The sequence below is a fragment of the Schistocerca gregaria genome, chromosome 1 (assembly GCF_023897955.1).
Source record: "Schistocerca gregaria isolate iqSchGreg1 chromosome 1, iqSchGreg1.2, whole genome shotgun sequence".
NCBI lineage: Eukaryota > Metazoa > Arthropoda > Insecta > Orthoptera > Acrididae > Schistocerca > Schistocerca gregaria.
Window position 1 is genome coordinate 676,958,601 of NC_064920.1, and position 14,536 is coordinate 676,973,136.

Sequence of the window (14,536 nt, forward strand, 5' to 3'; positions counted from 1 at the left end):
TCTGTGAAGCAATCGTCGAACTTTTCCACGATTGTTTCCAGGGAATACGAAAGCAAAACTCTTGTAAAGAAGAAGTTCACATGGAAAATTAACATAAATATTCTTATCCTGGAGGCGCAATTGCTTGAGGCGAAGTACGAAGTCAGCGGAGTTGTGAACGTGATGTTTGCACTTCCTCGCATATTTTCTGAGAATGCCTTTCTGATATTTTGCCAGATGGTATGCAGTAAGAGCTCTGAAAAAGAACATCTAAGAGCGCAGTGGGTGTCGGGATTCGAACTCTGTTATAAATAGCGGCGTGAGACCAACAATAGTTCAACGCCTGGTTGGTGCCCAGGAAGAATGAACACACAATACCAGAAATCACAGCACCTGACGAACGCGCTTGGGTTGGTTGTCGAAATATTGTACAAAAAATGGAAATAACGGCTCGGCTGCTTGGTATTATTCCTTCAATTGTTTTCAGTACTTTGTTATAATTGTAAAGTAAGTAATATCAGCTCAACAACAGCTGAATCATAAAACTGGAAAAGGTTTTTTTTGCCATAGTAATGGACTTCGCTGGAATTATGTGAGGACTGCCCTTGATGCATAATATAAGCGACCTGTCATAACTAACAATTGCTAGTGTACCGGTACTCTACAGAAGCAGTTAACAGCAGTTGCCGGACGGTTCACTCTGATAATGGAATGTGCAGAGCACAATGAATCAATAAATGTTTTCTATTGTAGAAGACTATCCTGCACCAGTGTGAAATCTTAAAAATGGACGCCGGTATGCAGTTACTCTTTTTTGTGTAGGTACAGATAGTGTCATGATCTCCAGGGGAATAAATTAGGCTTGCCAGTTGCCACTGCCTATCAGTATGTGTTACATTGTTAAAATACAACTGTTACTAGTTACTCCATGTCTTCATATCTTTTCAGTCACAAAACTGACGTGTTATTTGATTCGACGACAATCGTTATGAAATTACGCAAGAAGCTGAATCTCATCGACAGTGGATCGTAATGGTTGACCTAACAGCATAATCATTTACAGCAAAACACGAATATCGTTACAGTTTACGGTTTTTTAATACAATGAATAAACAGAATAATCGGCTGTCAGTTGCAAATATTTTCCGTTCTTTCGTTTATGCTTTTGTCAAATCGCCGTCTACGTTTTCACCTTATATGTTGGTGGGCTGACATACCGGTGCTTGATCCTTAACTGAACAGCGATGGTTCGTCGCTGGTGTATGGTTATATCACGCACTCATTAATTTATCCCTTTTCTTATCTGTAGATTCGTGTAGTAAGATCTACCTCGCAAATAATAATCCCCAGCTTCCAAGCGCAGGCGACACGGCGCCCACAGCTTGAACGAATAATGCAGTTTATTCATTTTCAAAAACGCCCAAATACTGTAGATACAAAAAACGCTGGCCAAATAAATGTTTTAATTGCACTTGGTTGTAAGTCTTCAAATAGAAGTTTGTTCGGATTCTAAAATACTTAGCGAGCATAGCTTTAGTAACACGGCAGCTAAAGTTCAGTTTTTGTTGTCTGGTAGCGAATATGAATAAGTCCAAATTACTCCTTTAGAGAACACAACCCGACAGTACACTAGAGTCTCTTTTCTGCGTGCAGTCCATCCCTCTCGAAAATTTTAAACTAAAACAATAGCTCCCGATGTTCGGATCCGAAGGCCTACGCTCACGAAAATTCAAAGTTTAACTACGCAACGACCCCGTCAAAAACAGAATTCTAGCGCCTGCCTCACAGTGAAAATGTACAGCATCACTATCCACGCATCCGTGTGTGGAGGCTCGAAACAGAAGGAACGTTGCCAGATTGCATTCCCCATCACCATACGGGCGCAGCACATGGTGTACTGGTATCAGAAACCAATGGGTACACATCCTCTGGTCAGCATAGCTGGTAATTTTAACAGCAGCCCTTACATTTCCGACTTGCTACGGCTGGCGGCTGAGTCCTGTCTTCGACGTTCCCGTGACGTGAACTTTCCTCTGCGGCCCATATAAAAGCGTTTACTGTATACCTACCTTCTGCAAACTTTGAAATTGGGTCTACCACGCAAGTGATTGCAGGACCACAACGCCTGCTTCAGTACTTTCCGTTCATGAAGAAGTTCTTTAGTCCAATGATAGATCACAGAATTAAGGTGAAGGTCACCATCTTCAGATACCTTCCAAGGTCATCAATCGAGTAAAATCATTCATCATTTACTGTAACCTGGGGTATAAGGCTAAGAATAAGAAGCCCTTCCACAGTTCGTGGAACGTTGCTATCCTCGACACTGACGATGCCTCATTGTCGCCTCTCTGTTTCTGGTTTTCAGGTACCTGGAGTTCTTGGACAGCGTGATGAGCCCCGTGTCGTTGACGCAGTTCCTGTGCAGCGTGGTAGCAGTGTGTGTCACGCTGTACCAGATAACATTTGTGAGTACAAAGCTGCGTGTGAGATGTTCAGACGTCTTAGCAAAACTGTCACCAGACTTACTGGTCTCTGCAATCACTGTGACACTGCGAAGAAACTCAGATGGACGTTAGCACTCTTAGCTGTGAAGGAAATACCTTTCACTAAAGCAGCTGTGAATAGGGCTCACATTAAAATGACTTAAGAATTTGCGAAATATGCAGGCATTTATGACCTAAAACTTGTGTAAAAACGATATTGAAAATAAATTACGTAAGTTTATTTAAAACATTCTTGTTAATTTTTGGATATCAAACAATACAAAATTCACTTCTGCACACAGTGTGAGTATAGTACTTACTTTTTGCAGTTTTTGGAATTAACTAGCGCTTCTTTTTAAAATGACTGCATGTATCCGAAAAGTTAGGAAGTACGGTGAAAACAATAACATATATCCAAACACAAAAAACCATGTTTTTTCTTTTGCACACCATTTGTATAAAGTATTAAAAATTAATTAACACGTCCTGTCAATCTTCAGTTTCTGCAGAGTTGGAATGGATCAAAAAAATGGTTCAAATGGCTCTGAGCATATGGAACTTAACATCTATGATCATCAGTCCCCTAGAACTTAGAACTACTTGAACCTAACTAACCTAAGGAGATGACACACCCAAGCCCGAGGCAGGATTCGGACTGCGACCGTAGCGGTCGGGCGGTTCCAGATTGAAGCGCCTAGAACCGCTCGGCCACACAGGCCGGCGCAATGGATCACAAGGTGCACTTTCAGTTTTTCCATTTTAAAAGGCCTGTAGTTGTCGCTGATTATAGTTTTGTACTGTAAAAGCTCCTTTCCACATCACAGGACGTTACCTAACGTGTTTGAAGACGGCGAGTCACTACAGGCCAGCTTTGGTTCATTGTTTCGAGTGTTGTGGCATTCCCAGAAAGACTGTCACTATTTTTGCACATTGCAGACTATTCAGGATCCCGCTGGAGGGCACTTTGCAATTTGTTGCTCACTTTGTCTGACACTCGACCACGAATTCGACTCAACTCATTCTGCACATATTGCACAATATCCAGGGCTCACACAGTTGATTACCAGCAGTTTCCAGTCATCTGATGTCTTTAGATACCACTAAAAACTCGGTGTTGATGTACGCCAAGCTTCCGGATAAGGTATCTCTAAAGATCTCTTTCACAGATTTTTTAGCACCTTATTCATCGCTGTCATGGTCACAAAAGACGGTTGTAACCTTCCCGTATTAAATAATAAAATTATATTTCCAGAATGAGATTTTCACTCTGCAGCGGAGTGTGCGCTGATATGAAACTTCCTGGCAGATTAAAACTGTGTGCCCGACCGAGACTCGAACTCGGGACCTTTTCCTTTCGCGGGCAAGCACTCTACCATCTTTTTTATTTATTTATTTATTTATTTTCAATAAAGATCACTCTGTTAAAAGGAACATGTAGATCATTTCATCGTATAGTATGTGCATTACATATTGAGTGGTGAGAGAAGCGTGAGGTTCATTATCAGCTGTCAAATGAGCACACCGACTGCACCCGGCACATTCCAACTGCGTGGGGGGTCAAGGAGGCTGCCTGAAGATAGTTGGCAAAGGTTTTCCGATAGTGTGACCATCTATGAACCTCATTGTGGGCTTGCTGCAAGAAATATCAAAAGTCAAGTCGCGACTTGGCAGCATCCCCATAGAGGCACGCGATTGTCCAACCTTTGACCCAGATGATCGACTGTGATTTAGTCGCCGGAAAGTAGTCAGTCTCCGGATGTAAGAAGGAAGCAGGGGTAACATGCTGCGGGGTGACACGGAGGTAGCAAGCCACCACCTGTCTTCCTAGGAGCCAGACGTCCTCCACCGCGATACAAGTTAAGCGGTGATGGTCGTCATCCACTTGGCGACATTTCGGGTATAGTGGAGTGTCCACTAGTCCAATTGCATGCAGCCGTTGGTTGGTGTTGAACTTGCCACAGGCGACAGAGAACCACAGTGCCCGAACGAAGGTAGGAAGGAATTTTTGGTGCACATGTCTCCAAATCTTCGGCCAATGCAACCTGGGGTGTTTGAGTTCAATGACATTACGACTTATCCGTCGTAGCAGCCAAACATAAAAATCCCCTCGCACATAGCGGTCTCGTGCGCGGAAGCTCGTCTCTGACATAACTAAGTTCCACGATAAATGTTGAGACATGCGCAAAATGTTGCGTAATGTTGCCCACCGCCACCAGAGGTGTGAGGGACGCTGGAACTAGGAGATCCAGTAGGCGGGATGTAAGGGAATCACGACCGCTACGCCATTGCTAGAAGGAGCGCCGTCGCTCGGCAGTGAAAATTCCTAAGTATGAGTCCGCCCTTGTCCGTAGCGAGCGTGAGCGTTTCGTATCGCACCTTGAGGGGCGACCCAATCATCACAAAATAGCCTAGTGCTGATTGAAGTCGACGTCGGAGCGTGAGTGGTAGGGGCAGGATCTGCGAAATATGCACCATTCGAGAAACCACATAAGTGTTCAGATACTCGACTCGCTGCAAAGGATCAAGGCGCCGTAGGAGATGTTGTCGGACCATGGTACATGTTGTCTGTAAAATACCTCGGTAATTAACTGCCGCAGTATGTTTTACAGATGAGGTAAAGTCTATGCCGAAATAGCGGAATCGTTGCACATAAGAAAACGGACTGATTTCTTCCGACGTTAGGCCCCTTCCAACCGGCATTGCCGCCGATTTGTTCATGTTCACTGCACTACCCGCCGTCACACTGTGGTCCAACAACAGTTCAAGAACCGTCTTCACCTCTTCCTCAGAACGAACGAGCAGCAGGAGGTCGTCCGCACAGGCACGACATTTGAAGGTGTAGCCCCGTAGTTCTATCCCAGAAAGAGAATTGGTTAGCCTCCCAATTAATGGTTCCAACGCTATTGCGAACAGCAGCATCGAAAGAGGGCAGCCCTGGTGAATGGATCGTCGAAATTGAATGGGCCCTGCTGTACGCCCATTAACCTGTACCAAGGATTGTGCGTCCCCATAAAACCTTCTAATCAGACCAGTAAAACGGTCAGGAAATCCCATTTGTTCCAGTACAACGTACAGATAGTTGTGGCGCACCTTATCAAAAGCACTGTCAAAATCAACCGCCACCATCGCTGCCTTAAGCCGGCACTCCTCCGCCAGCGCTATCACATCACGGCATTCGCCAGTAGCTGTTTGCACATTCACCGATCCACCCGGTGTCGTCTGTTCTGGAGAGAGAACGCTACGAATTAACATACGACATCGAGACGCTAACAACCGTGCAAATATCTTATAGTCGGCATTAAGCAGGGTGAAGGGGCGATAATGTCTGACCGTAATTCCTGGCATCGGTTTATGCACTGGCACCAAGAGGCCTTCCATAAAAGCCGGTGGAATAGGCGCATCGGAATTTAACATCTCGTTGTACGGGACTGATTCAACGCACCTTGTGCGATCGCGTCATGTACTTCCTCACAGCTAATGGCTTCCAGTAGGGTTTCCGCGGCTTCCACCGCCAGTGTACGGGAGACTTGCGTGGCTATACGGTCGAGGTCATCGACAGGGGCTGCTTCTTCCCGATAGATGTGTTGGTAATGGTCGACGAATGCAGAGACAATGTCCGCTTGACGCGTCACTCTTCGGTCTTCGCGGGTAATTAATTCCCGTACCAAAACGCGTCGTCGGTGCTTTCATTCATTCACGACGTGGTGCATGGAAGGAATCTCGTGCCTTATCGTATCGTGACATCTGGCGCACACCATGGTTCCCTGAAGATGTTTCGAGATAAAGTCACTAGTTTAGCTCTTATCCTTTTGCGTTCGATTGAGATGTCCTGTCCCGGCGGACCATCATCCAGGTAACGCAGTGCTGCAAAATAAAAGTCGGTCGTACGGTGGCGCCATTCTGCCATCTCCCTGCTATATGAGATGAACGTGTGGCGAAGCGCCGTTTTAGCACAAGTCAGCCACCAATCAAGCTTCGTCCCATACCTTCCAACCCTTCGCTCGCACATCGTCCATGTCTCAAGGATCCGTTGACGGCATTGAGGATCACGTAGATGTTGAATGTTTAGTTTCCACGGGGCCTTACTGTTCCACACCTCTCTACGGGGAAAAAGCACCGTACAGATGTAAGCGCTGTGATCGGAAAATGATATGGCCAGCGTTTCGCGTCCTGGACATCATTTGTATGAGTCCGTGAGATATAAATGCGACATAATCTGCTCGCCGAATGACTTGTCACATAGGTGTATCCCGGTGCATCTCCATGTCGCAATTCCTACGTGTCACTAAGTACAATGTCGTTGGCAACGATTCGCAACTCCTGGCTAATGTTTGCTTGCGGCCATTGGTCTTTCTGGCTGAGAACACAGTTGAAATCTCCACCAATTATTACACATTCATAACGTCCATGGAATAGTGGAGCAATCTCTTCTGCATAAAAGTGCGCCCTTTCCCGCCGCCGATTATTGCCCGACGGTCCATAAAGATTGATGATGCGTGTCCCAAACGTTGTGAAAGCCATTCCACTGGCCGACGGAAGATAAGACATGTTTTCCACTGGGAAGCCATCTCGCACGTAAGCTGCCACCCCACTACCATTGTGATCTCCATGTGACGAATAGGATTGGTAACCTGCGATGTATGGGAGCGCAGCTATGTGGACTTCCTGCAGCAAAGCAATATCCACATCAGATGCCCAAATCGTTTCCTTCAGTAGGTGTATTTCGGCCGGTGAACGCACGTCATTTATATTTAACGTCGAAATACGGTTCGCATGGCGTTCAATCCCACTCTGTCGAGGCGCAACATCTACCTGCATCGGCGCTGGGGGCTCAGTTAGAAGACGTTCTCTCGCCCCTCTCCCTTCACCTTCAGCAATTATTAGGCCATCTTCGTGAGTGCCGGCTGCCTCTGTATGACGTCCGGCTCCTCCTCAATATTGTCATACCACATCTTTTCAGGCTGTGATATATTCGTGTCCATAGCCATAGTATCTGCGTCTGGAGAGCCAACTGGCTGTGATTCCTCTTCAGCATCACCACGTCCCGGTACCGTCAATGTGACAGACCGCTGAGGTTCTGATCGAACAGTTTCCATTGCCTCATCCTGTTTCGTAGAGGCTGTTGTGTCGTCTTGGTCCACAGGCACATCGTCGTCAGGGCAAGGGGAGTCATCCAGAGGAAATGTCGTGCGACGCCGCCGTTTCCTCCTTTTCGGGGAACGTTGATTGCGTGATCTTCCTTCCGTGTCCTCAGATTGTAGGGAATCACGGCTGCCCGACAGAAAAGCATCCGTAGGAACTGGAAGTGTTTCGAGTCCCATCGTTTTACTTGGCGGGAGTTCGGTCGAAACTAATGTAGTCCTCTCAGAGTGCATTCCAGACGGAACAGCATCCGTAATGGTTGGAACTGCTTCGTGTACTATCGGTGTGCTTGGTGGGAGTTCGGTCTCATCTGATGATGTCGCTGTAGATTGTATGCTCGATGGAGCATCACCCTCTGTCATCCCGACGTCTGCGACAAGGTTTCGGACAGTGCCATCTTGATCTTCCACCGGGGCTGTGTCCTTTCGGTCATCAGCGGACGCAGTGAGGGCTTTGGCATAGGTGATCGGTAGTACTGTCATAGCCGGCGATGGCTCCCGCACATCTGAAGGCAGTTGCGTAATCCGCCGTTGCGTACAGTTCGACCTGAAGTGTCCCTCCTGGCCACAGCCAGAACATGTACGTGGTTGACCATCGTAAATCACCACCGCCCGACAACCACCAATTGTCAGATAGGACGGTACATGCTTCTAAGATCAATAGTGATCTGTCGTACTCCGTTAAGAACGGGGTACGTGGCGAATTGTGTCCAGCGTTCTGCCGTGTGACCATGTACCGTGCCTTATGGCTTAAAAGCCCCGATAACTTCATCAGCCGGGAGCTCAAATGGCAGCTCAAAAACTCGTATTGTCCGTATACCCAGACCAGCATGTTCTACAGTTACCGTGCCGACATTCCCGTCACTATGGCAAAATCGGAGTCCTGCTTTTGTCGCCTGTAGAATTCTCTCACATGCCGCGTCATTTACCATCTTAACATGCACCGTGGGACTAATGATGGACAGGTGAATTCCGACAATATCGTTTGGCGGTAGCTTGACTTCCTCTCGAATGAATCGGTCCACTGCTAAAGCCTTTGGTCGTTCGTAGTCTTTGCAGAAATCGAATCGTAAAGTAGTTTTCCTGTACTTGTTCGCCATGATCGTTGTTACTAGCATGCGCGCAGACTAAATCCGCAAGTAAATAAACACTCGCGCACGCAGCACAGACGGAAGTATCGGACCTCCGCTTCGCACGGCCGCTAGCACCGAACTTACCATCTGAGCAACCGAAGCACGACTCACGCCCGGTACTCACAGCTTTACTTCTACCAGTATCTCGTCTCCTACCTTCCAAACTTTACAGAAGCTCTCCTGCGAAACATGCAGAACTAGCACTCCTGAAAGAAAGGATATTGCGGAGACATGGCTTAGCCACAGCCTGGGGGATGTTTCCAGAATGAGATTTTCACTCTGCAGCGGAGTGTGCGCTGAATATGAAACTTCCTAGCAGATTAAAACTGTGTGCCCGACCGAGACTCGAACTCGGGGCCTTTGCCTTTCGCGGGCAAGTGCTCTACCATTTGATCTACCGAAGCACGACTCACGCGCGTTACTCACAGCTTTACTTCGGCCAGTATCTCGTCTCCTACCTTCCAAACTTTACAGAAGCTCTCCTGCGAAACTTGCAGAACTAGCACTCCTGAAACTATAAAATTATAAAATTACAGTTTTTTATCTTATCTCATGAAAACTGATAAATTTTGACGCAGTAGCGCTACGCCATGGCCCTGTGAAATCAGTCTGAAAAATTCTTACCTCATGATGGTGTCCCCGGATAACATTTTCTATATATCTGCTCGTAAATGGCACATGTTAGTGCAATTCTGGCCTACCTACTAATACTGGACAAAATTTGTCTGAGATCTGAATTGTTAGAAAAACTGACTTTGCTTAGTGACACAACTGGACGGTCGTCTGATTACTAAAGAACACGTGACTATGATCCGAGAACATTTCTGAAATATTTAAATTTAAATAAATGACTGGATCTGGACTGGTAATGACTTAAGGCAAAATTATTCCTTCCTTTTCTTTGCTGACTAGTAAAAATTATATTCTGAAAATCTGTTACATTATTAATAAAGATTTGCAATCTATTATATGAAAAATCGAATATTACAAATCTGGGTCAACAGGTGCTGACGAATCACAAAAAAGATTGAAACAAATTCATTTTAACATCTCAGACAAGTGACTTAACTATGCGCATGCCAATAAAAATAATAAAATTTACCTTACAATGAACTGCGCTGTACCGGGCGACAGACTACAACTACACTATAGCAGCGAGCGACTGCAACAAGTGCCGAGACTGATGTCACCTGCAACTCTATTGCAGCAAAGATATTTTCTGTCGCAGGCAGCGCGTGAGCAATACATCGAAATTACGTTTGCTTCAGCAGGGTTGTGAACCCCTTACACGGTCTTTATTTTGTGTCGTTGGTAGTACTCAGCAGCATTAAGCCAAGAACCCCATCGTATAAGAACAGGCTGAGGGGAGAGCGGCAGTGAAAGTGCTTGTTCCTTTTCCTTGAATTTGTTCACCCGTTGCGAAGGTTTCACACAGATTTTCTTGCAACAAGAAATTAATCTGTCCACTCCAGGGTTATTTGATCGCATCTCTTCTGCAACTCTATGCAACACATGTGCAAGGCAAGGGACATACACCTTGCTGGAGTAGATAATGTGGAATCCCTTGGCTAACTAGTCGTGTTTAAAGTACTATATGTTACTAACAGCAGAACATTGTTTCTGCTCACAACATCAGGTCACAGTAGCTTCATAGAGCTGTCAAACAAAATGGCAAATGTTGGCTTGTTTACCCCTTGAAAGCTTCACACGTTGTTGTTGTTGTTGTGGTCCTCAGTCCTGAGACTGGTTTGATGCAGCTCTCCATGTTACTCTATCCTGTGCAAGCTTCTTCATCTCACAGTACCTACTGCAACCTACATCCTTCTGAATCTGTTTAGTGTATTCATCTCTTGGTCTCCCTCTACGATTTTTACCCTCCACGCTGCCCTCCAATGCTAAATTGGTGATCCCTCGATGTCTCGAAATATGTCCTGCCAACCGATCCCTTCTTCTAGTCAAGTTGTGCCACAAACTCCTCTTCTCCCCAATCCTATTCAATACCTCCTCATTAGTTATGTGATCTACCCATCTAATCTTCAGCATTCTTCTGTAGCACCACATTTCAAAAGCTTCTATTCTCTTCTTGTCTAAACTATTTATTGTCCATGTTTCACTTCCGTATATGGCTACACTCCATACAAATACTTTCAGAAACGACTTCCTGACACTTAAATCTATACTTGATGTTAACAAATTTCTCTTCTTCAGAAACGCTTTCCTTGCCATTGCCAGTTTACATTTTATATCCTCTCTACTTCGACCGTCATCAGTTATTTTGCTCCCCAAATAGCAAAACTCCTTTACTACTTTAAGTGTCTCATTTCCTAATCTAATTCCCTCAGCATCACCCGACTTAATTCGACTACATTCCATTATCCTCGTTTTGCTTTTGTTGATGTTCATCTTATATCCTCCTTTCAAGACACTATCCATACCGTTCAACTGCTATTCTAAGTCCTGTGCTATCTCTGACAGAATTACAATGTCATCGGCGAACCTCAAAGTTTTTATTTCTTCTCCATGGATTTTAATACCTACTAGGAACTTTTCTTTTGTTTCCTTTATTGCTTGCTCAATATACAGATTGAATAACATCGGGGAGAGGCTACAAGCCTGTCTCACTCCCTTCCCAACCACTGCTTCCCTTTCATGCCCCTCGACTCTTACAACTGCCATCTGGTTTCTGTACAAATTGTAAATAGCCTTTGGCTCTCTGTATTTTACCTCTGCCACCTTCATAACTTGAAAGAGAGTATTCCAATCAACATTGTCAAAAGCTTTCTCTAAGTCTACAAATGCTAGAAACGTAGGTTTGCCTTTCCTTAATCTTTCTTCTAAGGTAAGTCGTAGGGTCAGTATGGCCTCACGTTTTCCAACATTTCTACGGAATCCAAACTGATCTTCCCCGAGGTCGGCTTCTATCAGTTTTTCCATTCGTCTGTAAAGAATTCGTGTTAGTATTTTGCAGCTTGACTAATTAAACTGATAGTTCGGTAACTTTTAAATCTGTCAACACCTGCTTTCTTTGGGATTGGGATTATTATATTCTTCTTGGGGTCTGAGGGTATTTCGCCTGTCTCATACATGTTGCTCGCCAGATGGTAGAGTTTTGTCATGACTGGCTCTCCCAAGGTTGTCGGTAGTTCTAATGGAATGTTGTCTACTCCGGGGGCCTTGTTTCGACTCAGGTCTTTCAGTGCTCTGTCAAACTCTTCACGCAATATCATATCTCCCATTTCATCTTCATCTACATCCTCTTCCATTTCCATAATATTGTCCTCAACTACATCGCCCTTGTATAGGCCCTCTATATACTCCTTCCACCTTTCTGTTTTCCCTTCTTTGCTAAGAACTGGGTTTCCATCTCAGCTCTTGATATTCATGCAAGTGGTTCTCTTTTCTCCAAAGGTCTCTTTAATTTTCCTGTAGGCAGTATCTATCTTACCCCTAGTGAGATAAGCCTCTACAGCCTTACATTTGTCTAGCAATCCGTGCTTAGCCATTTTGCACTTCCTGTCAATCTCATTTTTGAGACGTTTGTATTCCTTTTAGCCTGCTTCATTTCCTGCATTTTTATATTTTCTCCTTTCATCAATTAAATTCAATATTTCTTCTTCTTCGTCTTTTTACCTATTTGATCCTCTGCTGCCGTCACTATTTCATCCCTTAAAGCTACCCATTCTTCTTCTACTGTATTTCGTTCCCCCATTCCTGTCAATTGTTCCCTTATGCTCTCCCTGAAACTCTGTACAATCTCTGGTTCTTTCAGTTTATACAGGTCCCATCTCCTTAAATTCCCACCTTTTTGCAGTTTCTTCAGTTTTAATCTACAGTTCATAACCAATAGATTGTGGTCAGAGTCCACATCTGCCCCTGGAAATGTCTTACAATTTAAAACCTGGTTCCTAAATCTCTGTCTTACCACTATATAATATATCTGATACCTTTTAGTATCTCCAGGGTTCTTCCATGTATACAACCTTCTTTTATGATTCTTAAACCAAGTATTAGCTATGATTAAGTTATGCTCTGCGCAAAATTCTACCAGGCGGCTTCCTCTTTCGTTTCATAGCCCCAGTCCACATTCACCTACTATGTTTCCTTCTCTCCCTTTTCCTACTGATGAATTCCAGTCACCCATGACTATTAAATTTTCGTCTCCCTTCAGTACCTGAATAATTTCTTTTATCTCATCATACATTTCGTCAATTTCTTCGTCATCTGCAGAGCTAGATGCATATAAACTTGTACTACTGTAGTAGGTGTGGGCTTCGTGTCTATCTTGGCCACAATAACGCGTTCACTATGCTGTTTGTAGTTGCTTACCCGTACACCTATTTTTATATTCATTATTAATCCCACTCCTGCATTACCCCTATTTGATTTTGTATTTATGACCCTGTGTTCACCTGACCAAAAGTCTTGTTCCTCCTGCCACCGAACGTCACTAATTCCCACTATATCTAACTATAACCTATCCATTTCCCTATTTTAAATTTTCTAACCTACCTGCCCGATTAAGGGATCTGACATTCCACGCTCCAGGAACATTTCTCCAGGCCGGTCAACTTTTAGAACATTTGCAACATATAGCCTACCCACATCAGTTGTTTCATCTACAGACAGTCAGACATTTTAGTCAGCAACACTAATTCGTACATTGATAAACACCTCCTCGTAGCACAGGGATAAATAACTCTCAGTTTTGATTCAGCTGAAACTGGATGTGTTGCGTGCTTCTCCAAGAATTGTCTGAAGCATGGATTCTTCAGCTTCTTCAATGGGATGCTGCAAAACACCATCATCTCACACACGTCCGTGAGGAATAATTACACGATCGTCTGTTCAGATAAGATAGTTTATCTCGTTTTCAGCACTTCTCTTCACATTGCTGCTGTGTTTCGCGGCATTATAGTGTTGTTTCGCAGTCAAGTGCTTTTCTTCATAGTTTACAAAATGTTTCCCCGGGAGTGCAGAAGAACTTCTCTTTAAATTCATGAACAAAACCTCACTTCTTCATCTGTTGGAGCACTTTACTTTCGGCATATTGAACCACATTGAGTTTGTATTCATACTGAATAGTGTGACCAGGTGTCACTTTTATTACGTCTGAACTCGTCTTCGTTGGCTTCAAGAGAGTTTTGTTGACACCATACAACGACGTCTTACGTCAGCGGACCGACTAGTGTGTTACACTACTTCTCTACTACAGGCCTGGTAAATAAAGTTTTGCAGTAATTGTTGTGTATATTTGTAACAATATCACCTGAAACATTGCCATGTGAACGACATTTTCATGTGTTTATATTTGTATCCTTAACACTTACGGTGCTAGTCTTGTACTGATTGGCCACGATAATTTGACGATTTCGCTAGCTCGGCCAGATGCGGGGAAAAACCGCCACTGCTTGAAATATATTAATTTATCTCCGAGCGCTTCCAACATCATGCTAAGTATTACGTAAGGTTTGCGTTTAATAGAAATAAACTTCTGTAAGCACTTCCTGAGCTGTTTACTTCTTAAAGTTTGATTTCAGGAGCTTTCTGCAAGTAGTTGTTGCAGAAGTTCAGTTTTTCTAAAAACCAGATCAGTCGCCACTGTTGTTGTATTGTTATCAATGAATAAAAATCGTGACGAAGCACAAAATTTTTAACAAAATAGAAAAATATTTTGGAGAGTACACGTTTGTTACCAAGAAACACAATTCGTTTAACTTCACTTATATTAAGTACTTTGAGGATGTCGTATGGACATTTCGAACAGGCCGGCCGGTGTGGCCAAGCGGTCTGGAACCGCGCG

At 44.3% G+C, this 14,536-nt stretch overlaps 1 protein-coding gene across 1 annotated transcript in view; it reads left to right on the forward strand.

The window, feature by feature from the left end:
* Nucleotides 1–14,536, forward strand: part of LOC126267983 (odorant receptor Or2-like) — a 94,302-nt gene that overhangs the window by 27,448 nt on the left and 52,318 nt on the right. Inside the window, exon 3 of the mRNA XM_049973373.1 lies at nucleotides 2,345–2,444. Within this exon, the coding sequence (XP_049829330.1) occupies nucleotides 2,345–2,444 (100 nt within the window). The remainder of the gene's footprint in view (nucleotides 1–2,344; nucleotides 2,445–14,536) is intronic.